The sequence below is a fragment of the Syngnathus floridae genome, chromosome 21 (genome assembly GCF_059516105.1).
Source record: "Syngnathus floridae isolate MCC-2025c chromosome 21, RoL_Sflo_1.0, whole genome shotgun sequence".
Lineage (NCBI taxonomy): Eukaryota > Metazoa > Chordata > Actinopteri > Syngnathiformes > Syngnathidae > Syngnathus > Syngnathus floridae.
The window spans coordinates 6,735,446-6,756,409 of record NC_142433.1 but is presented as its reverse complement, the minus strand read 5'-3'; the positions used below and the strand labels follow the sequence as shown (position 1 = coordinate 6,756,409).

Below are 20,964 nucleotides of genomic sequence, written 5' to 3'. Positions count from 1 at the left end.
ACGTAAACAAACACGCGCACGCGGATCATTGTGTGTGTGGTTTCAGTGACACAGCGTAGGTGCCATTTTGAGCAACATGTGTCCTACTCGCAACTTACACACTTGTCAGCACCTGTGTGTGCGTGTGTGTGTGTGTGTGTGTGTGTGCGCATGTGTGCGTGTATGTGTTTGCTTGCACGTCCTCAACACACAAGTTTGGGAAAAAAAAAATCAGCAAGGTCAGGTTTCTGTCCAATGATGCAACAGTCAACTGCCCCCCCCAGCCGCCTCCTTTAAGCTCGTCACCCGTGGCAACACGCTTCTAATGAGGTCAGGCGGACATCCCATCATGTCGAGCGGCAAGCGAGGAGGCGCCAAAGTGCAAAAGTGTCGCAGGCTGAATCAGCGGCAGGATAAGATGGCCAACACACAACTCCAACAAGATGAGCTGACATCCAAACTTTCTTGTTCTTTGCATGCGTTTTACATCTGCTATAAAAAGTCTACACACCCTTGATGAAACGACACGTTTTGAAACTACATGATTTCAACAATGAAAGAGACGCTTAACTGTACAACTCTTTTTTTGTCAGGGAGTGGGGTGATAAATAAAAAGTGAGATCTTGTGCTTGCAAAAGTGTGCACACCCTCCTAACTAGCGACGGGGCTGCAATGAGAATGAAGCGATCCCATTCCAATGCATGTTAAGCATATGTCGACATTTTGCATGGCTCGGATGAACCCCAAATCAGTTTCAGCTGTTCTCCTAGGCTGTTCCTGCCTGGCAGAAGCCTTTTTTTCATCGTCAGTTACGAAAGGGGTGTGCACACTTCTGCAACCACACGCCACTTGTTTAGATCTTTTCAACAATTGAATTGTACACGTTATAGATCACATTAATGGTGAAAAACGTTTTGAAATGATTTACCTGCATAAGATGGAATTCTAACAGGGGTGTGGAGACTTTTGAAATGCACTGTAGCCATCTGCCCCCTGCAGCTCACTGAAGTATACTGCAGCCATCACGATTTCACCCCAAACGTGTTGAGTACAGTTGGCATACGATGCCGTCCATGACCACTAGAGGGAAACAAATGTCAGGCAGATCATGTTTGACACTCGAATCCTTCTGAAATTTAATTTTAAATTTAATTTAAAATTAAAATGTACACGTGGATTTTTGCTTGAATCTCTTGGTCGACTTTGGCCCTCATCCAACCGATCGATATGCATGAGAACACTTTGAATGTCTGGGTATCTACTTTTCTATGACCCCCCCTCCCCCCTCCGGGCCCCAAAAAATCCAGAGTCACTTTAATCTTTCAAACCATCCAGCAGAACCGAAATCAAATGTTCATGCCATCTATCCGGTCCAGACGAATGGAGCGGACCCCACTGCGGAGAACAACCCCGAGCTGTCCCCCACCCCACCCTCCCCTGGTCTATTTTTACCGCCCCTGCACCTCAGCCGTTTCCCTCCATCATTGCGCCCTCCTTCCAAAAGCATCACCACCCCCCATCCTGCTCTCCCTCCTCCCGTCCCGTTTTCCTCTCTGGTTGCTTGTGTTGCTCCAGAAGCATCTCAGCCTCTCGCCAAGACGCGCACGACGCACACGGCAGGTAACAACCGCGTCGCCATCTTTAGTGCTGTGTGCGTGCGTGTTCATGCAGGTCTGCATTATTAGTGCGTACGTGAGTGTCGTCACGTATCTTGTCTAGAGTCAAAGCGTGCATGTGTTCGAAATGTGTATTGCGTGTGATGTGGGTGTGATCTGTTTTTAATGTGTTGTTGCTCATTAGTGCCAGATGTCAAATGGTCAACTCAATCAATTGATCAGCTGGTCTTCAACTAAGAGTTGATTGTCCACTTGAAATCAATCTAATGAAGTCAATGACGTGCGCGTGCTCCACTTCCTCTCAGCGCGTGCGCGTAATGCCTGCCTCCAGTCTCAGCGCGTTTCATCCTTTCTTTCCGGCTCCGTTTCATGCTCCAGCTACTCAACAATATTTTTGTCCTAACCCGCCGAGCTTGTTGCTTGTTGCGTGTGCGCGTGCCCGGCTGGAAGGATTAAGAGAGGCAGGCTCGCGCTCGCCCTTCACTTGCAATTATGCGTAATGAAAAACGGAGAGAAAAGGCGATATGTAATTTTAGTTGGCATCGGCTCAAAAAAAAAAAAAAGCTTCATATGGCTACAATCCCGTCGCGTGGCGCTTTAGCTGAGATGCACTGCAGCACCGTGTCTGACTGTCTGCTGTGCTTTGGAGAGCACTGCAGTGTGCGGAAGGAGGAAGGTGTGGCGTGATGCCTTCAGGGTCCTCCCTCCCTCCACGGAGGCTTGCGTAACACGCGCCAATGAACGGGGAGGCTGGCGAAAATGCTTGAGTCGATTAAAGCTGACAAGTCACAGTTCCACTTTTTTAAAGACGCACTTCAATCGGTGTCAGATTCCCCCCCCCCCCCCCCCGATTTCATGGTCCGCCATAGCTTTCCACGATTTTCATCCACTTTGGCGTCATCCTGTCGCGTTTTGGTGTCACTAAACTATACAACCCTTTCACAATAGACAAAAGTAGTGCTTTGCCGCCACCAGCACCAGTAGGTTAATGTCTGCCACATTTGAGGGCGCCAACCTGCGTTCGACTCGTTCCTAGCGGGTTTTTCTAAGCAGCACGGCACCTGTCATTTCGCACCACTTTGAGGAAATGAAAAGATTTACGCGGTTCTCCCAAAAAGAGGCAGAGCGTCCTTGCTTGAGGCTCTCACTCCCAGTTGAGGTGGACTGCATCACACCTGAAGCAAAGGCAGGAAAACAATAAAATAATGTTCACGCAGGTCATGATCGCTCGGTGCAATAAGAATGAAGCCGATGATTTGGATCATTTCATGTCACGACATCGAGGCGTTACGCTGGCTAGCAGAAGCTACACAGGAAGTCAGCTAACCTGTTTGGGTCACGTGACTGCAAGCACGTTTGCTCCCTTCTGACAGGATGTCGATTGTCAGCATCGTGGCCAGGGAGATCCTGGACTCCCGAGGGAATCCCACGGTGGAGGTGGACCTACGCACCGACAAAGGTGATCTGCTGGTAAACTAGTTCAAAAGGTTCATTAGCGCCACCGACGGCGCCCGTCCTTCCACTGTAATCATCAAAATCCTTGTTACAGGAGTCTTTCGCGCGGCGGTTCCCAGCGGTGCCTCGACGGGTATCTACGAGGCTTTGGAGCTCAGAGACGACGACAAGAGCAGATACAAGGGAAAAGGTGAGTGAGCGCAGCTCAACACGCTAGCCAGCAGAGGGCGGGAGCAAGCAGCGCCGGCCTGCTGCAGTCCCCAGCAGCTTCCTTTGAATTGGAATGAAGATGAAAAGCTTGTTTTTCCCTTCAGGGGTCCTGAAGGCTGTCGGACATATCAATGACACGTTGGGTCCTGCGCTTATCGCTTCTGTGAGTATCACGAGCAATACGAGCAACATCGCTCACAATAACCGATGCGTGTATGCGTGAAGGGCATCGGCGTGGTGGAGCAGGAGAGGCTGGACAACCTGATGATCGAGATGGACGGCACAGAAAACAAATGTAAGTGGGCTGGAGATTTGCGCAGAAGGTGACAAGTGACTCACCGCCGTCCCGCGATTGGCCCGCAGCTCAGTTCGGGGCCAACGCCATCCTGGGCGTGTCGCTGGCCATCTGCAAGGCGGGCGCTGCCCACAAGGACGTCCCCCTTTACCGACACATCGCCGACCTGGCCGGGAACACGGAAATGGTTCTGCCTGTGCCCGTGAGTCGCGAGCGGCACAAAAACACGGACGACATGTCTCCCACCTTGCCGTTGAGCCGCCTCTGCTGGTCTTCCACAGGCGTTCAACGTGATCAACGGAGGTTCTCACGCCGGCAACAAACTGGCCATGCAGGAGTTCATGGTGCTTCCTGTGGGCGCCGAGTCCTTCAAGTAAGACTCTCCATCAATCGGGTCGGGCTCATCTGGAAGCTGAGCGCACGTCTGTCTGCCAAGGGAGGCGTTGAGGATAGGCTCGGAGCTCTACCACACGCTGAAGGGCGTCATCCAGCAGAAGTACGGACAGGACGCCACCAACGTAGGAGACGAGGGAGGATTCGCGCCCAACATCCTGGAAAACAGCGAGGGTGAGGAGCAACATGAACATCGCTGTCAAGATGAAGACCATGATGATCATGTGAACGTTTGTTCAGCTCTGGACCTTCTTCAGACGGCCATTGAGAAGGCAGGCTTCACAGACAAGGTGGTGGTGGGCATGGATGTGGCCGCCTCTGAGTTCTACCGTGAGGGCAAGTATGACCTTGACTTCAAGTCCCCACCTGACGCTGGGCGCCACATCAGCGCAGAGGAGCTGGCCGACATCTACCAGGGCTTTGTCAACAACTACCCGGGTGGGTTGGGGAATCCCCCCCCCCAACACACACACACACATACGGCATCGCCCACCTAACTTGACACATCCCTTTCCCCCCTCAGTGGTGTCCATTGAGGACCCGTTTGACCAGGACGACTGGGAGGCCTGGTCCCGTCTGACGGCCCGCGTGGGCATCCAGGTGGTGGGCGACGACCTGACGGTGACCAACCCCAAGCGCATTGAGAAGGCGGCCGAGGAACGCGCCTGCAACTGCCTGCTACTCAAAGTCAACCAGATCGGCTCCGTCACCGAAGCCATACAAGCGTACGTACGCAACAAAGTGATGGCGGCTACCTGCCATGCTGCCAATGCTGCTTCTTCACATGAGTGTCGCCCCCTGCAGGTGCAAACTGGCCCAGGCCAACGGCTGGGGTGTCATGGTCAGCCATCGGTCTGGAGAAACCGAGGACACCTTCATCGCAGACCTGGTGGTCGGACTGTGCACTGGACAGGTACGCGCGCGCTTACACAAACACACACGCACACGTTCTTCAATGACTTGCAACTTGACGTTAGAGTGTGTGTGTCGTAGATCAAGACCGGCGCCCCCTGCAGGTCCGAAAGGTTGGCCAAATATAACCAGCTCTTGAGGTCAGTGCACCCACAATCCTTTGCGGCACGTCAGACTTACTTTAGCATTAGCCACCAAATGCTAATGGGGCACCTGCTGACACAAACACTCCAATTCCCAGAATGAGATTTGCTCCTCACTCATCCTGTCTTCTTGTCTGCAGGATCGAGGAGGAGCTGGGGGACCAGGCCCGCTTCGCAGGACACAACTTTAGGAACCCCAGCGTCCTGTGAAAAGTGCGCGTACGCAAGCACGCACGCACACACACACACACGCACACGCACGCACGCACGCTGAGCCATGTACGAAGGAAAACTCACTTAAGCAAAAACAAGCAAGTTAAAAAAAATAATGCACTGGACTCTTATGACGTAAGGGGGATGAGGCTGTATGCAATGCACGCGCGCCCACACACACTCACACGCACGCGCGCGCCCACACACACAACACCTGCAAGTGGAGTTCAAAAGCCAGCCATGCTCCGTTATGCAGTTTTGAAAGTGTACTTTGAAAAGAAAGCAAAGGCTTCTGCAGGACACGCCCTTCCCCTCCTCTCCATCCTCACTTTCTCCTTTTCGACTCCACGTGACACGAAGGTCACAGTAAAAAAAAAAAAAAAACGACTTTGCTATGCGCGCGAACCTCCTGTAAGAGATTTAAAGGAACAATATCAGCAAGAAGCAGCAGCAGACAGCACATACAAAAGGTGTGAAATAAAATCATTTACAGTTGGAGCCCAACGTGTGCGAGTTTCATTCCAGCGCGTCAGCATCAGTCAACCATTCAAGACCGTTTTGAGAAACTGTGACAGAAAAAATATTTTGTTTCCAAACCACTTGGAATTGGAATATGTTTTATTTGCTACTTATAAATTGTAGGCATCAAACACTCCTGATGTGTACATCGAGTGTTCATCCCTTGACAAAAAGTTCAGCGCCGAAAGCTCGTTATGTCGTCACCGCACTACTATTCGTGTCCACAGGGAGGCGCTGCAGTAATGGAAAGTCATCTCACTGCGAATTTCGAACAACACGTTAATTAGTGTCAACTTAAAAATGAGCATCTAAGCTTAACATTAGCAAAGGTGCTCCACATTTGTACATCCATCCATATATTTTCTGTACCGCTTGGTCCCCACGGGGGTCGCGGGTGTGCTGGAGCCTATCCCAGCCGTCATCGGGCAGTAGGCGGGGGACACCCTGAACCGGTTGCCAGCCAATCGCAGGGCACACAGAGACAAACAACCATTCGCACTCGCACTCACACCTAGGGACAATTTGGAGTGCTCAATCCGCCTACCGAGCATGTTTTTGGGATGTGGGAGGACACCGGAGTGCCCGGAGAAAACCCAGGGAGAACATGCAAACTCGACACAGGGAAGGCCGGAGGTGGAATTGAACCCGCACTGTGAGGCAGACGTGCTACCCAGCGCGCCACCGAGCCACCCGCTCCACATTTGTGTCACTCTCAATTCATCCGATGTTGCGGAATCAAATTAGTTCAAAACAAGTCTTTTAACGTGTGCTTTTATTCGTCTACGACGATGAAGACCCCACAACTTAAATACAGTTTCCGACATCTTTGCTCTTCCGACTTCTCGAAGAACACAAACTGTGCCGTGCAAACTTGAAGAAGAAATCAAATGGATCTTTAACACTTCTCACTTCTTACCATTTGTCCTGGACTTGGAGCCGGACAAAATGGAGCAAAGTTTGTGCAAATAAAAAGAAAGGAAACCCTAAAGTGGCTTCCTGTGACAGCCTGGAGGAAATCAGTGCAACCAATTGTCTTCTGGTTAGTTCCTGAAGCGGTAGGAGATGGGCAGCAGCTTGTGATTCTTCTTCATCTTCTCCACTTTGACGTGCGTCTGCTCATCCATGATTTTGTAGCAGCGCCTGGCGTAGTCCAGCAGCTTCTCCTTGGCCGCCTCAAACTCGCCCACCACGTCCATCTGCAAAGGTCAGGGGTCGTACTTATTTTCGCTTTAACATAACATTGAAAAACATATTAAAAAGCAGAGACCTTGTCCGGCGCCACCAGCAGGAGCTCAGCGATGGGCGAGGTGGAGGCCATGGTGTTGCGGTCCACCCCGTGGATCTGGAACGCTCGGGACATGCTCCTCACGCGCTGGTAGGTTGCCAAGATCTTCTTATAGCGGATCAGAACCCCTTCCGGGTCTTTGACTGCATGTGGGGAGCACACCCCAAATCAAAGGCAATCGGGCCCGCCCGGCCGTTGTTAAAGGGGCGACCTCTCACCTCTCTGCCTCTCCCTGCTGTGCGTGATGCGGAAGATCCTCCTCATTTTCACCCCGCGGCCCTTCCTCGTGGTGCTTCCAACCCCCAGCAAAGAGTCCTGACCTTCATCCTCATCCTCCTCCCCCTCCCCTTCCTCCTGCTCCTCCAGGTACTCCTCGTCCGTGTAGAACCTTTCCTCCTTCAGGCGAATTTCCTGCTTAACTGCAGGCCAGCCGCAAGGATTCGCTGTGACTTTCTCATCCCGAAAGGCAAATGATGTATATTATTTTCTTACCGGGGATGGCGGGCCCGTGGTGAGATAGCAGCACAGAGCCCGGCAGGCGTTTGCGGATCAGTCCAGAGCGGGTGGTCATGGGAGAGGGGGGGCAAACGGGTCCATCAGTCTGAATCGTCACACCACGCTGAGTGCCCCCGCACCACTCTGGAAATTAATTTTTTTGCTTCTCGCGACATGAGATTGGCGATTTCCCCCCTTAAAAAATATGACAGTCGGACCCCCTGCTCACCCTCCAGCCCCCCCCGCACGCCCACGATGAGGCGATCCAGTTGGCAGCGCAGGAAGTTGCGCTCCTCCTCCAGCTCCTCGATGCGCCGCTGCAGCCAGGCGTTCTTCTCCAGCGCCACGTAGAGGTGAGCCCGCAAATTGGACACCAGGATGAAGGGCCCGTACGGTGAGGGGGTCCCCTCCTGCGCGCCGGGCTCTGCGTGGGGAGGCCACGGCCGGATTATAGGAGGCCAGGAGTTTGCAAAGGGACAACACTGTTTTTCTTCACTTTAGCATCTGTACCGTCTATCATGTGCTGGCTGTGCTGGCAGGACGCGGGCCTCTCCATGCCTTCCTCCAAGGGGAAAGATACATCGTATGATTCTGGGGAGAAACCTCCTCCTCCTCCTCCTCCTGCTGCCGTCGCCACCGCGACGTGAGCTAATAACACATGAAACAGAATCTTAAATCTAAACAAAGAGGACATTTCATTTATTCTCTCACCAGATCCTTAATTTCATTCCCAACGTCAATCTTTGACCTGAAATGGACCCGTGTCATAGCCATAAATTGCTCCGCCTGGTGCTGCGTCTCACCTGAGATTGAACTAAGCAGTCGGCATATTACCACCTTGCACCAGCTAATACCTGACATTGACCTGAGAGGCAGCCTCCAACCGTCATACTTGATCTGTACGCAGGCGGAGAAAGGCTTCCCCGAGCTGCTGGCCATGGCCGTCAATTCGCCATATGAATAAACAAGTCATAACGCAAATCATTGGTTGCGCCTTTACTGACTTTGCGGTAGGTGAGGGGGTGGGGCAAAATGACAAAAATCTCAGGGAAAAACTAATCGCAAGATGATGTTATTACTCATAAAGCATTTGTAAACGTTTGTCAGCCATGCAAAGTTACCTGGCGCGCTTGGATCGTCCGAGCTGCTTGCTGGATTCATCGTGCGCGCTTTCCACCAGAGACTCGCGCGGAAGTTGAACGGTTACACATCTGTAATGCAAACAATTACTTGATTATAAGAGGTCCCGACAGGTGAGCAGACTTACGCGCGTGCGCACCACGCAGCTACCCGCCTTGCCGCAAGTACCCGGATGCAAACCATGCTCGTTCACGCGGACGCGCACGTCGCACGGTAAAAAGTGGGAAGACGTCACGCACGGGCGGGGCGCAGGAAAGCGTAGCTTCTTTGTGTTACCGTGGTGATGAAGACTTGCTCGTCAGCGTAAAGACAATGAGCTTGAACTTTGCCTCTAAAAATAGAACCTCAAGGTCCGGTCAAGGCGATTTGACGCCACTGGAAGGCCAATTTTCCGTTGCCTTTTCCACAGCCGCTTTGTTCCGCTGCCAAATCCTCTTTAGGCCGCCTCACCTCGCCACCTTGGCCGCCCATCGCTAATCTCCCCGCCCCCTCATCAATCACAGGATTCCCTTGCTGGTGCAAAGCTGGTGCAAAGCGGGGAGAAAGTTGTTTCCACTTCAAAAGGCGATTTGCGAGCTCGGGGCCCAAGGAAAAACAACCAATGAGAGCAAGAAGGCGCGGCTAAAGGTGTCAATCATTTTTGGCACGCTAGTGGGTAACCCCCCAGTCTTCTCCCTCATTTGTCCACGGGCGTCGGCGCCCGCCTGTCAAAGAAGGCAGGTTGCGCAGATGGCGCCGTCACCCCTTAAGCTCCATTGAGTGTCACCTGCTGGATTTGCAGGCTAAGTCTTAGGTCGCTGGAAGGTCAAAAGTTGCAAAGCCTACGTCTCGCGTTCTTTTAATCGCTTCAGCTGATGTTTGTTTTACTTCCGTCGCCGCTCTCCTGTGGTATCTCATCATTGCACACACACACACACACACACACACACACACACACACACACACACACACACACGTCCACCACACACACACCTCCATCAGTTCGATTTTCTTTTGAAGGGGGGGGGGGGTTGAGGGTGTGTCTGGTATTCAGAAGTGGGGGGAAAAGTCAAGATGCAAATGCCATGTTAATGTTCTGACTCTCCCACAGAATGTGTCACAATTTAAAGTGAAAATAAATCCAAAATAAAATTAGGCCTTGATCCTGCAAGCCCTGAAAATCATTACTTGTGTGTGTGTGTGCGCGTGTCTGTGTGTGTGTGCGTGCGTGTGTGCGTGTGTGTGTGTGTGTGTGTGTATGTGTACGATGATAGGACTCACATGAGCGCTCCTGTGGCCCCGCCTCAGGTTGATGGTCTTTAATTGACTAATCCCAGAGGGGGGAGGCGGGTTGCTTCGGCAGATTCCTGTCGGTCCCACACAGATCTGCTGCTGCCACACACGCATAGGTAAGCAACAAAAGCGGCACCACCAAATGAAGCAAGTTTGAGCGAGACAATGAGGTGTGTTCCTTCTCCTCCCTCCCAGGACTGACGAAGTTCTTCTGCAGGGCTCCCCCATCGCGAGCGCCAGCTTGGAGGCAAACATCTCATCTCATCTGATCATCAACAGCAGCCAGAGGTAGGAGACTTCAATCAAGTCACTTGAAAAGACTTGGGCCAGGACACTTGCTGCCACCTGTGTTCCTCAGTCATGGGAAACTCCAAGAGTGGCGCTGTGTCCAAGGAGATCCTGGAGGATCTGAAGCTCCACACAAAGTTCTCGGAGACGGAGATCACGCAGTGGTATGACAACTTCAAGAGGCAGTGCCCCACCGGCCGCCTCACCAAGGAGGAGTTCGAGGCCATCTACAGCAAGTTCTTTCCGGATAGCGATGGCAACACTTACGCGCAGCACGTCTTCCGATCCTTCGACACCAACGACGATGGCACCCTAGACTTCAAGGAGTACATCATCGCCCTGCACATGACCTCCACTGGAAAGACCACCCGCAAGCTGGAGTGGGCCTTCTCGCTCTTCGACGTGGACAAGAACGGATACATCACCAAATCCGAGGTCAAGGAAATTTGCACGGTAAGCTCGGCGTGGGCAGACTAAACGTGCTGCTTTATGATTAACCGCCAGATGGCGCCAAAGCACCAATCGCGTCCAAATTTGCCTTTTAGGGCTCAAAAAATTTCTGATTGCATCTTTACGTTCGATTCGCCACGCGTCGTCGGCGCGGATCAAGGTGGCACCCGCGTGCGTGCGAGATGTGCGAGCGTGATCAGAGCCATGAAGAGTCCACATGCAGGAGACGCAGGATTAAGACTCCAATTGGTGCCAATAAACATGTTAAGCCGGCCGAGTTCCTTGAGGCCACCTGAAAAGCTGGTTTTCTCGTGTCGGCGGACTTGCGGGCAGGAGAAGGTCCTTCCATCGGGTCTTGGCGGGTGGGGCAGAGGATGGATACATCGCGAGTCCCGCAACACAACTGAAGTTATTGATTTGTGCGCCCATTCCCCAAATTAAATTGATTCATGCATCAATTTCTGGATGAAATTAATGGTGACCATTTTCTGGATTGAAAACTTCAAACGGTGCGCTTGGCTGATGGTTTCAGGTCATTTGGTAAAAAAAATAGGACGTTTGCTATATATAGTTTTTAATTTGTGGGATGAAAGTTGATCTGATGGAGGCAGGGGAGAACAAAGACATCCGGGAGCCCGACAAACTCATCTGGTAATCAACTGCTAATCCGCTGGGCGGTTTGTGCAGACGCTGTCGGATTACGCAAGTGACAATTTTTGTTTTAGGACTTTTTCAGCCTCGAGTGGAACCTAAAATAGCACAAGGCCACCTCGGCTGCGTCGCTCTTCGGGCTTTCTTCCAGGACGGTTATGAAGATGATGACGAAGATGATGGCGATGCTGCAGGGGATGGCGCAGCCAGGGAGCGCTCTAACTCCAGAAATCTGTGTTTAAGCGCTCAAAAACGACATAATTGTGGTCAAAATTGGACCAAGGTGCTAAATTTGGCCAACTTCCTGGGGTGTTTTTTTGTGTTCAAAATAGTTTGTTGGTTTTTCCTGCAAAACAACCGAAAATTGGGTTGAGTTGATCCAAGTTACAGTTTTAAGGGTGATGCTATTGATTTTTTTTCTATGGATAGGTCAAGAGAAAAAATTATAGCCGTGCGTCTGTGTGTGCGTTTCAGGCCATTTTTAAACTGATTCCCAAAGACGAGGTGAACAAACTTCCCGAGGATGAAAACACAGCCGAAAAACGGGCAGAAAAACTTTGGAAGTTCTTTGACAAGGCAGAAAACGGTGAGGGCAAAAATGGGAGACAACTCACTTTGGCGTCAGTTGTTGGCGTCTTTTGTCACGCATGTGTTTTTCAGAGCGCGTGGCCGAGGGCGAGTTCATCCAAGGGGTTCTGGACAACGACGAGGCCCTCCGCTTGATCCAGTACGAGCCACTCAAGTAGCCGAGCGCAGCGGCAATTCTCACCAGCGGTAGCGTTAATTTGCAATCAATGCTTACGTCGTATTTTTTTAAGTGAACGTCATCCGTACAGCAATGAGTCTTAGATTTGGGCCAATGAAAATCTCTGATATGATTGTGACACCATCATCATGGCATAGATGCGGCATCAAGTTTTTTGTTTTAGAAGAAAGCGCAACTTGATGGTGATGTCCGGTAGAGAATCGAGTAACCACGGGACCTAACGGGCACACGCGTGACGTCGGAAAGAAAGAGCGAGCGCGCTTGCTCTCCGCCCCTTGTGACATGCCGTGTCGTTTTGCGTCTCAGGCCGAATCTGTCTTTGCTCTTTTCTTGTTGTCAATAAACGTTGATTGAAACCCCGGCAGTGCCACTTTTTGTCCTTTTGCCAGAGAAAGAACGGACTAATTTCTGATCTCTAGCATTTTTTTTTTTGCGCTCACCTTATGAAAGATATTTGCCGCCAGGGACTTTTAAATGTTTTGTCGTATTTCAGAGCACCCCAGTTTTGCGTCTCCTTGTGTCTGCTTGAGTCTAGTGTTTGCGACGCACAAGAAAAGATTAATTTTGACCCGAGCCCAGCTTGGCTTTCACATCTGCCGTCTTCTTGACCTGAATCTTCCTCCTTCTCCTCCTGTTGTCACATCAACGCTCCTCCTTTACTGGCGTAATGAGAGGCTACGCACATAACGACCTCGATGAGCTGTCAATCACCCGCTCGTTTTGTGCAGATTATTGGTGTAATCTTGTGCACAGCATCTGTCTCAGGTCCAAAGCGCTCGTTCTTTGCCGCCACGCTCATTAAATGCAGCGCTCACTAAATCCTCCTCCCCTTTACACGAGAGCCTGTGGCACGCTTGAAGAAAAAGAAGGACAGAGCCGAGATTGGAACCCCGAACATGAAAAGAGCGAGGTGGAACCTGTTTTTTTTTTTCTTCTGGGTCCCACCGCCGACGTCATAAAGCGGTGGAAAATAAACACACGGGACACCGTTGCTGCAGGGTGAGGAAGCAACGCGTTTACTCAACACAGTTTTGGATGTATGTCATCACTGGTCATGTCTTATCTCGTCTACGGGGCCATCAAGTAGAAAAAAAAAGTGGTCTGTGGTTTCTCATCACGTCTTCTACCTGAGCCAGAATCACACGAGTTTGTTCTCCAGAAGTCTGGAAAAAGTTTCCTGTCAAGCATCATGCAGTTCCTCTCCAGACCAGCAAGCGTCAGCAGAGCGAGCCGTCCTTGTCCTCGTGCAGGTAGTCCATCTGGTCCAGCTCTCTTTCGCAGTCCTCGCATCCGTCCACGCCGCATCCCCCCAGTACCAGGACGCCGTCCACGGGATCGGCCGGCCGCGCCTCTGATGCCGTCGGGCCCCCACTCACGCCCACTACCCCCATCCCCGCCACTCCCATGCCCACTAGTGCCCCGCCGGCCCCGCAGGCCAGCGGTCCCACAGCGGGTCCCGCCCCCCGCGGCCACAGTGGGTCCAGGAGCGCCCCCCGCTGGCCCAGCTGGATCAGCTGGCTGACTGAATAGAGACCGCCCCCTGCGCGGAGCACCTCCTCATAGGATGGGGCGCGGGTGGCGGCGCGAACCTCGTCCAAGCGTACGCGGGCGCGGTGCTTCATCTCGATGATGGTTTTGGTGTAAGAATTGAGCGTGGCTACGGCAGCCGCCATGCAGCAGCTGAACGACAGCCACGCGAGGCTGGAGGAGGGAGAGCGGAGCGTCAACGCTTCAGGAATTCTGAGGACGACGCGTGTGTGCAGACGTACGCAAAGGACCAGCCATAGTCCCACGTCTGAGGCCTCCAGTCTTTGGGCCCGATGCTGACGGTCATCTGGAAGACGGTGGTGTACATCATATGTGCCACCATGCCCATCATGCCTGGGGTGGGGGGTGAGAGTTGGCTGATGTGGATTGCAGTATTAGAAAAATAATAAAAAGAGGCGTGGCACCTGACAGCACGGTGCACATGGCGGCGAAGGCGTTGATCTTGAGGGCGTTCATCTCCCTCTTGGCGCACAGGCAGATGGCCTCCACCCACATGAGCAAGAAGCCCATGGCCAGTAGGCCGATATACATGAACTCGCTGACCACCGACAGCCACAGCACACCTACAGGAGCAGACGCGTGCGTCAGCGGTGGCGCCCGGCTGACTGAGGCGGCACCAACCTTGAGTCTCGCCCGGAGTCAGCTCGATGAAGCTGCGACACTTTTCCACCTGGTCCTCCCCTGGAACAAAAACGGCAATCAGCAGACGGCCGTCCGTTTCCTGTATGGACACTCACCTTCATTGTGCCTCTCACACGAGAGCCAGAATCCCGTGTGGAAGTAACGCAGCATGTACTTGTCCTCGCCTGTCTCCCAGATGTAGTGGACAGCGTTGGCCAGTTGCTTCCTCCTGAGGATGGCCAGCTGCTCCTTCTGCAGCCATGTCAGCGTCACATTGGACGGCGGGTTCCTGGGGTCCGGCGTCGGGGCCTCTGAGGGGGGGGCGGTGACAATTTTCAGAGACTCTCAGTTTACAGAAGTTTCCTCCAAGACCCGATCTCGGGCCTGACTTTTAAGGCTAACACGTAGCCACCTAGCATGATGACGTCAAGGTTTAAGGAGGATTGAGTGCTGCTTTGCATCCTGGCCCTTCATCGGGAAACTCTTAATCTGATGATTCCTTAGGGCGACGCTGCCCACACATGTGCAACATTGTATAGCACATGCTGAAAAAAAAAAAAGATAAGCCTGCCACAATCCACAAGAGTTGGGAGATTAGCAACAAAGCTTTCGGGGATTACGAGAATCCGCGCCAGTCCGCTGTTTGATAAAACAACGACCGTATGTGTCACAACAGCAATTTGATGCGTGCTCTTTCTCAACTTTGCCACAAAACAAACCCCAAAGTCAGTTCGGCTATTGTCATCCAAAGCACCCGATAAATTGCTTTGCCACTAGGTAGCGCTCTGACCTGTGGTGTAGGGCTGGCTGTTGTTCTGGCCGCAGTTTCTCATCTTGACGGGTGACAGGCAGAGTGGCTTGACCACCTTGTGGGTCCCCTCGCACCAGTACGACGTGCAGAAGGCCGACACGGACAAGCTGAGGGCCAACGAGGTCAACGCCAGTGACAGCAAGGAACGCTGTCGGCGGGACATATTTTCCAACATGGCCGACAGCTCCGCTTCCTCTCGCCGGCTGGAGACCAGGCTCAGAGACGCGGCAGCATGGCCATACCCGGGCCAGGAGGTTTAAGAAACGGGCGGATGGCAAAGGCGGATGCACGGACGTCACTTTCCGGCACTTTGCCGAAGGTCCCGGCTACATGGCAGTTTCCCAACCTTAATGGAGACCAAGCACATGTTCCACCTCAGAATGGATCGAGTAAAGCGCCCTCCCTTTTTGTTTCATGACTCACCTGACAATGATGAGCGGACACCCTCTCCCATCCCGCTGAGTCGTCCTGCGATGAACGTATTCAACGTGATGCTGGGATTTTCCAAAATTAGTCTCTGGTCAATACTGAAAGTTAACAGAACGTCTAAGCAAGTCGGAATACAAAAACATGAGCAAGTACTAAAACCTAACACGGAATGCTGAAATAATGAATATATGGATAATTTTGCTTCTTGAAATGCCTTGATGACTCACCAGCATGAGCACTTTGTTGCCGCTCCCCTCCGTCCGTCCGTCCATCCGTCCGTTCGGGTGCTGGTGTGGCGCGGTAAAGCCGTCCGCTTTTCTTGGCGTAATCCTGGCGAGTCATCATCACAAGTCATCACAAGTCCATCTGTCGCTAGGCTCCGCTCAGAACGCACCCGTGCACTCGCACATCAACTTTGACCCGGGCTCCGATAGCACCAATCAAGTCATTGGCGAGACCCGATCAACTCGGCGACCCGCCGCGTCTGCTGACAACATGCCACCGAATGCTGACAAAATGTTGAAACAGTAGCATAAGATAAAGAATGGAAACAAAGTAAATAATAACAACGCTGACACATTTGATTACTTACTTGGTTTATCCTCAAGCATGACATTATCATCATCACCATTTCATTTAGGTCCAAAACAAGAACAATCTGAAGTTTGCTGAATCGATAAATATTCAATAAATAAATCGGAACTTGGTATTTAATTATTATTATGAACAATATACAACATGAATATATAACAGCAGCAGGTCACTATTTACATCACGACAATAATAAATATCTCTCGCGAATGTATGCAACGCCTACATGCCACATCTTTGTCGCCCTCTTGTGGTCACACTCAAAGTCTTCAAACGGAAACCCAAATGACAGAAAACATTCAAATAGAAATATGTGAGAAATTACAGCGATAAAAAATAAATGTAATTCCTACAACACACACACACACTGCAAAAATAAGGTTTTCCTTTAAAAAAATGACAAATAAAAGATACGGTGTAGTAGTTCATTTGTCTGGATACACTTAGGTCTGGATAGGTCATGATCTGATGAATTATGAAGCATAATTTCTCATCATCATCAGCAACAACAATACAAATTTTTGCTGCACACGCCGCGCCAATAAATATTCAAGCTATGAATTAAATACTTGATGGAAAGATTCATGTGTCATTATGTTAACACACACACTCACACACAAGAATCACACAATAGTTGCTTTACAGATGTGTGGAAACAGGCTCGCTTGCAGGTACCGCATTTGTGCATGAGTGCAAATGTACACGTGATTGTGAATGCGTACATATTGACCGTTTGCGTACCCGTTGGGGCTACAAAATGTAAAGGCGGCCCATGCCATTTGTCCCAGCCGGAAGGGAGGGGTGCGGAGTTAGCGCAATGCTAATGCTAACAACATCAACACAACAACACGACACCACAGCGAGAGTACAAGGCGAGCAGGAGGAGCTAAACGAACGGATTCATTTTCACGAGTTGTACCACCTCCACCCCTCCATGCTCGTCACGACCGTGGAAACATCACAACACTCGGGGACTACCTCTCCTTAGTTGGGGGGGTGGGGCTTGGTCCTGAGGGGCAATAGGCGGGATATCGACATGCTGGGATGGAGGCGCAGTTTTCAGTCGGTTCAAGTCCAGAAGCTTCACCCCCTCGCTGCCCAGCCCAAAAAGCAACAGCGAGTCCAGATTCTAAAAAGAGTTTTCTTTGGACACCAACAAAAACAAATTGAGCATTCATAATCAATAGGAATAACAGAATGGAATTTTTGTTGGAATGACATGAGAATGCTGGGATGGCTTACCTGCGCCTGCTCTGCTTTTGGAGTCTCCAAAGGGGTCATCACCCGGGTGAGGGGCGCTCAGAGACCCCACGACATCCTTTGCATCGGCGCAACCTTCATCACAACACCACAAGCTTATTTATTGATGCAAACATTCTTTATAGTGAGAAAATGTGGAGCATTTATTCTTTCAAATGACAACTTGGACAAATGAAGAGATGGCGTGGTGTCTTACCTGGCGCCCCCCAGGGGTCATTTTGAGCTTTGGAGGTGTCTCCGAACGGGTCGCAATCATCAACGGGGGAAGACGCACCACACCCCCACGGGTCCGAGCCAGTGGGGGGTGCAGAGTCAGTGGCAGCCCCCCACGCGTCTCCCCCGCTTTGACTCAGTGGAAGCGCGGCAAAGGGATCCGACGTCCCGCCTTTTTCTTCGTCTTTGGGGGACGATGCGGGGCCGGAAAAGGGGTCCTCGTCGGGTGGCGCCGAGAAAGGGTCGTCCTCAGGGGGTGCCGAGACTTCTTCATCTTTTGGGGTGCTGAATGGGTCATTTTTTGGGGGCACGCTGAGGTCGTTAGGCGGAATTTCCTCACAGGAAGTTGACACAATAGGGGCGGCAAATGGGTCATCTTTTGGGGCGATGAAGGGGTCATCCTTAGGGGTGCTAAATGGGTCGTCTTTCGGGGTGCTGAAGGGATCGTTATTAGGTGTACTAAATGGGTCGTCTTTTGGGGTGATAAACGGGTCATTTTTCGGGGTGTTAAATGGATCATCTTTTGAGGTGCTAAAAGCATCGTCTTTCGGGGTGTTAAATGGGTCGTCTTTTGGGGTGTTAAATGGGTCATCTTTTGGGGTGCTAAAAGCATCGTCTTTCGGGGTGTTAAACGGGTCATCTTTTGAGGTGCTAAAAGCGTCGTCTTTTGGAGTGTTAAATGGGTCATCTTTCGGGGTGTTAAATGGGTCATCTTTTGGGGTGTTAAATGGGTCAACTTTCGGGGTGTTGAATGGGTCATTTTTTGGGGTCTTAAATGGGTCGTCTTTGGGGGTGCTGAATGGATCGTCTTTAGGGGTGCTGAATGGGTCCCCTTTTGGAGTAGAAAAAGCATCATCTTTTGGGGCGTTGAAGGGGTCGTCTTTAGGGGTGCTAAATGGGTCCCCTTTTGGGGTGTTAAAAGGGTCATCTTTGGGTGTGTTATCTTTAGAGGGGTCATCTTGGGGTGCATTCAAGGGCCGCTCCGTTGAGCTGCTGAATGGGTCATTGTTGGAAGCAGTGAAGGGGTCCTCTTGGTTTTCGGTCTGATCCTGGAGGGATTCTGCTGGTTTTGGGGCGTGGTTTTGTGCCACAAAGGGGTCTGGCGTGTCTGTTTGTGCTTTATGAGGATGGCCGTCCGAAACTTGAGCGCTCTCCAAAGAATTGTCATCAGTTTGAGAAAGACCTGAATCTGAGGCGCCCCAAGGATCAGGGGCCGCCTTGGGGGCCCCCCAGGGGTCAGGTTTGGCATCTTCCTTACCGTCTTCCTCCGTCTTCTGACCTGACCAGGCCTGATTCGCAACGGAGTTTCCTTTTCCAGCATCTTCCCATTTCAACTCGTCTTCTGACATGTTGGCCTGAGAAGAGGCAGCAAATAAAACCAAATGTGCAACTTTGAAGAGAAAAAGCAGACAAAATGAAGGAGCAGAAAGGAGCGCCGTGGCAACGTCGGCACGCTCACCCTCCTTTCGGCCTCCTTTTTCTGCTGCTCCTGTTTGACGCGCTCCTCCTTGCGGGCGGCGAAGGAGGCGGTGAGGTCGGCCACCGAGGGAATGTTGTCCAGCGACGGGAGCCCCGAGGCGCCGGCAACGTAGCATGGCTTATAGTTGGGGTCCTTGACGACGTCCGAGGATGAGGCTGCCACCACCAGAAGGCCGGATGAGCCGCGGGACAGAACGAGTGAGCGCGGGCCCGAGACACTTACCCGCAGAACCTTTGGACGTCTTCTCTCGAGTCTTAACAGCAAAGTCCCGCTCCTCCTTTAGTTTGTCGTCATCCTCCATCAGGACCAGGACCACTTTGGCCTTCTCTCGCACGTTTGAACCCTGGATGCACGTTCATGTCAGCGGAGGCAGGAAGTGAGCGAGGGAGGGTGGCTGGTGGCATTGACCTGATCTTTGCCGTCTTTCTCCACAAATCTGTACTCGGTGAGGGCTTTGACGATGTAGATGTTGTCCTTCATCTTGAGGAGCACACGGTCGTCACCCGTCTTCAGCAGGTACTCGAGCAGTGTCAGTGACTGACAAACACATCAATAAGTTCCCAAAAACAACCTAAAAAAAAAAGTACAAAGCGTGATGCCTGACGACGTTGGCGTCGCAGTTACCTTATGGATGTGCCGCCAGTTCCTGTCGTCCTTGAGCCTCTTCCACAGCATGGTCATGATCTCATTACAGGCCACCACGTTGTAGGTCAGGTCGGAGATGTCGGCCATCTGCGAGCTGGACGGGCCCCACGGGTCGTTGGACGTAGCTTCTCGAACCTGTGCCACAGCCGAATCAGCCTTCCTGCATCTTCAGTGACATTGCACGCGGGCGCCACCTACCTTAACCTCGGCCTCAGAGTAGTTCTGGACCAGGTTCTTCAGCTGTCGGCGCAGCATGGAAGACGTCATGGTGCCTACTAGGACACAACCGTTTGCTTATGATCTACCAAAACCCAATGAGAACCCTTTAAAATGAGCTGCAGAAGCTCATTGCTAGGAGAGCAACCGCCATGGAGTGAAGCAAAGCTCTTGTCTTAGCTTGTCCAAAAGTCTCCCATACTTTTTATGACACGGTTTGACGTGTACAAACCTGTGAGTGATGTCCTGCTGTGCTGTCCAAGGCTAATATCGCTAATGTAGCTAGTGCAGCTAACAGCTCATCACGCTGACCTCCTTTGCTGCTCAATGCTGAAAAATGAAGTCAAGACAAACCTCAATGTCAGAACAGGTAAAGAACAAATAGCTTGATTGGAGCTAATTTACTAACAATTTTGGTTGGAAACGCGATGAAGTCTCGACGTATTCTCCAATATTGGCCATAGATCGGCTGCTCCTGTTCAGCAGCAAATAGCCATAATTAGCCGGGCCAGACGCTAGGCGTCGCCGTCTGGAGGCCCCCGTAAGTCAACACGGACAAAGCACGAACATTTCCGCAACGAAACAAGTAAAAAGAATACAAACGCCTGTGAATGTCTTCTGTTTGTAATGTTTGGTTATTTTCAGGACCACGGAGAGAGACAGGACCGACATGGCGGCGGCCGAGCACTACAAGCTGTCAAATCAGCCCCAAACCAAACATTTTTCTCCCACACGACAACAAGAAACAGTTAAGGGAAAATGTTTTAAAAAGGTGGACATGTCTTAACTGTCGGGCGTCGCCAAACAGCCACGGAAATGTCGCGCAAATTAAAACTACTCACCGTGGCAACATACGAGGGATCTTCCCGTTCTTGCTTGGGTTGTACTCGAAAGCAGGTTCAACGCGCTTTGTCGCCACCTACCAACCGGAAGAGGCGTCGCTACAAACGTGACAACGAAAAGGACCAAAAGAAGGAAAGTCAATGGATTTGGATTAATTTTTAGAAAAAAACAAAAAATGTTTTAAACTATTGTCTTTCTTTCAATTGTCCACATTAAAATTTATTT

At 51.4% G+C, this 20,964-nt stretch overlaps 5 protein-coding genes across 9 annotated transcripts; 2 read left to right on the top strand and 3 right to left on the bottom strand.

Annotated features, from left to right (window-relative positions):
- Nucleotides 1–1,438: 1,438 nt before the first annotated feature.
- Nucleotides 1,439–5,714, top strand: LOC148380323 (gamma-enolase). The gene is made up of 13 exons (XM_088364867.1): nt 1,439–1,599; nt 2,969–3,054; nt 3,145–3,240; nt 3,365–3,423; nt 3,486–3,555; nt 3,624–3,757; nt 3,837–3,928; nt 3,992–4,122; nt 4,189–4,386; nt 4,472–4,673; nt 4,753–4,861; nt 4,942–5,000; nt 5,144–5,714. The coding sequence occupies exons 2-13, from the start codon at nt 2,970–2,972 to the stop codon at nt 5,211–5,213; spliced, it is 1,305 nt and encodes a 434-aa protein (XP_088220993.1). The 5' UTR covers nt 1,439–1,599; nt 2,969; the 3' UTR covers nt 5,214–5,714.
- Nucleotides 5,715–6,490: 776 nt separating this feature from the next.
- On the bottom strand, nt 6,491–8,827 carry LOC148380322 (coiled-coil domain-containing protein 106-like). Of its 2 annotated transcripts, XM_088364882.1 has the most exons (8): nt 8,810–8,827; nt 8,637–8,726; nt 8,026–8,163; nt 7,745–7,939; nt 7,513–7,659; nt 7,239–7,439; nt 7,003–7,163; nt 6,491–6,931 (listed from the first exon to the last, which is right to left on the bottom strand). In XM_088364882.1, the coding sequence occupies exons 2-8, from the start codon at nt 8,674–8,676 to the stop codon at nt 6,776–6,778; spliced, it is 1,038 nt and encodes a 345-aa protein (XP_088221008.1). In that variant the 5' UTR covers nt 8,677–8,726; nt 8,810–8,827; the 3' UTR covers nt 6,491–6,775. The 2 variants fall into 2 exon arrangements, with proteins under 2 accessions (XP_088221008.1, XP_088221007.1); XM_088364881.1 differs by lacking the exon at nt 8,810–8,827 and having other exon boundaries at nt 8,637–8,787.
- A 1,081-nt stretch (nt 8,828–9,908) lies between these two features.
- Nucleotides 9,909–12,442, top strand: LOC148380321 (recoverin-like). Its single transcript, XM_088364893.1, has 5 exons — nt 9,909–10,043; nt 10,123–10,215; nt 10,286–10,668; nt 11,791–11,902; nt 11,977–12,442. The coding sequence occupies exons 3-5, from the start codon at nt 10,288–10,290 to the stop codon at nt 12,060–12,062; spliced, it is 579 nt and encodes a 192-aa protein (XP_088221019.1). The 5' UTR covers nt 9,909–10,043; nt 10,123–10,215; nt 10,286–10,287; the 3' UTR covers nt 12,063–12,442.
- Nucleotides 12,443–13,075: 633 nt separating this feature from the next.
- On the bottom strand, nt 13,076–16,019 carry LOC148380320 (germ cell-specific gene 1-like protein). Its single transcript, XM_088364875.1, has 8 exons — nt 15,719–16,019; nt 15,486–15,589; nt 15,042–15,408; nt 14,368–14,562; nt 14,252–14,311; nt 14,035–14,193; nt 13,852–13,963; nt 13,076–13,783 (listed from the first exon to the last, which is right to left on the bottom strand). Exons 3-8 carry the CDS (start codon nt 15,235–15,237, stop codon nt 13,300–13,302), a joined length of 1,206 nt encoding a protein of 401 aa, XP_088221001.1. The 5' UTR covers nt 15,238–15,408; nt 15,486–15,589; nt 15,719–16,019; the 3' UTR covers nt 13,076–13,299.
- Nucleotides 16,020–16,070: 51 nt separating this feature from the next.
- On the bottom strand, nt 16,071–20,851 carry LOC148380319 (uncharacterized). Of its 4 annotated transcripts, none has more exons than XM_088364839.1 (11): nt 20,739–20,829; nt 20,306–20,371; nt 20,129–20,226; nt 19,879–19,955; nt 19,660–19,815; nt 19,444–19,572; nt 19,258–19,378; nt 19,015–19,190; nt 17,539–18,910; nt 17,325–17,417; nt 16,071–17,225 (listed from the first exon to the last, which is right to left on the bottom strand). In XM_088364839.1, exons 4-11 carry the CDS (start codon nt 19,945–19,947, stop codon nt 17,212–17,214), a joined length of 2,130 nt encoding a protein of 709 aa, XP_088220965.1. In that variant the 5' UTR covers nt 19,948–19,955; nt 20,129–20,226; nt 20,306–20,371; nt 20,739–20,829; the 3' UTR covers nt 16,071–17,211. The 4 variants fall into 4 exon arrangements, with proteins under 4 accessions (XP_088220965.1, XP_088220967.1, XP_088220964.1 ...); XM_088364841.1 differs by having other exon boundaries at nt 19,879–19,952; XM_088364838.1 differs by lacking the exon at nt 20,306–20,371 and having other exon boundaries at nt 20,739–20,851.
- Nucleotides 20,852–20,964: the final 113 nt, after the last annotated feature.

What these genes read in the sequence shown, in the direction of transcription:
- LOC148380323 (XM_088364867.1), top strand. Translation starts at nt 2,970, where the DNA reads ATGTCGATTGTCAGCATCGTGGCCAGGGAGATCCTGGACTCCCGAGGG. An exon ending in CTTTGTCAACAACTACCCGG is followed by an intron (nt 4,387 to 4,471) that starts GTGGGTTGGGGA and finishes TTCCCCCCTCAG; the next exon opens with TGGTGTCCATTGAGGACCCG. An exon ending in GTCACCGAAGCCATACAAGC is followed by an intron (nt 4,674 to 4,752) that starts GTACGTACGCAA and finishes CGCCCCCTGCAG; the next exon opens with GTGCAAACTGGCCCAGGCCA.
- LOC148380322 (XM_088364882.1), bottom strand. Translation starts at nt 8,676, where the DNA reads ATGAATCCAGCAAGCAGCTCGGACGATCCAAGCGCGCCAG. An exon ending in CAGCCAGCACATGATAGACG is followed by an intron (nt 7,940 to 8,025) that starts GTACAGATGCTA and finishes CTCCCCACGCAG; the next exon opens with AGCCCGGCGCGCAGGAGGGG. An exon ending in CAGCAGGGAGAGGCAGAGAG is followed by an intron (nt 7,164 to 7,238) that starts GTGAGAGGTCGC and finishes CCCCACATGCAG; the next exon opens with TCAAAGACCCGGAAGGGGTT.
- LOC148380321 (XM_088364893.1), top strand. Translation starts at nt 10,288, where the DNA reads ATGGGAAACTCCAAGAGTGGCGCTGTGTCCAAGGAGATCCTGGAGGAT. An exon ending in AGGTCAAGGAAATTTGCACG is followed by an intron (nt 10,669 to 11,790) that starts GTAAGCTCGGCG and finishes TGTGCGTTTCAG; the next exon opens with GCCATTTTTAAACTGATTCC. An exon ending in CTTTGACAAGGCAGAAAACG is followed by an intron (nt 11,903 to 11,976) that starts GTGAGGGCAAAA and finishes TGTGTTTTTCAG; the next exon opens with AGCGCGTGGCCGAGGGCGAG.
- LOC148380320 (XM_088364875.1), bottom strand. Translation starts at nt 15,237, where the DNA reads ATGTTGGAAAATATGTCCCGCCGACAGCGTTCCTTGCTGTCACTGGCG. An exon ending in GTGTGAGAGGCACAATGAAG is followed by an intron (nt 14,312 to 14,367) that starts GTGAGTGTCCAT and finishes TTTTTGTTCCAG; the next exon opens with GGGAGGACCAGGTGGAAAAG. An exon ending in GACTATGGCTGGTCCTTTGC is followed by an intron (nt 13,784 to 13,851) that starts GTACGTCTGCAC and finishes TCCCTCCTCCAG; the next exon opens with CCTCGCGTGGCTGTCGTTCA.
- LOC148380319 (XM_088364838.1), bottom strand. Translation starts at nt 19,947, where the DNA reads ATGACGTCTTCCATGCTGCGCCGACAGCTGAAGAACCTGGTCCAGAAC. An exon ending in GACGTCCAAAGGTTCTGCGG is followed by an intron (nt 19,191 to 19,257) that starts GTAAGTGTCTCG and finishes TGGTGGTGGCAG; the next exon opens with CCTCATCCTCGGACGTCGTC. An exon ending in TGACCCCTGGGGGGCGCCAG is followed by an intron (nt 17,418 to 17,538) that starts GTAAGACACCAC and finishes GTTGTGATGAAG; the next exon opens with GTTGCGCCGATGCAAAGGAT.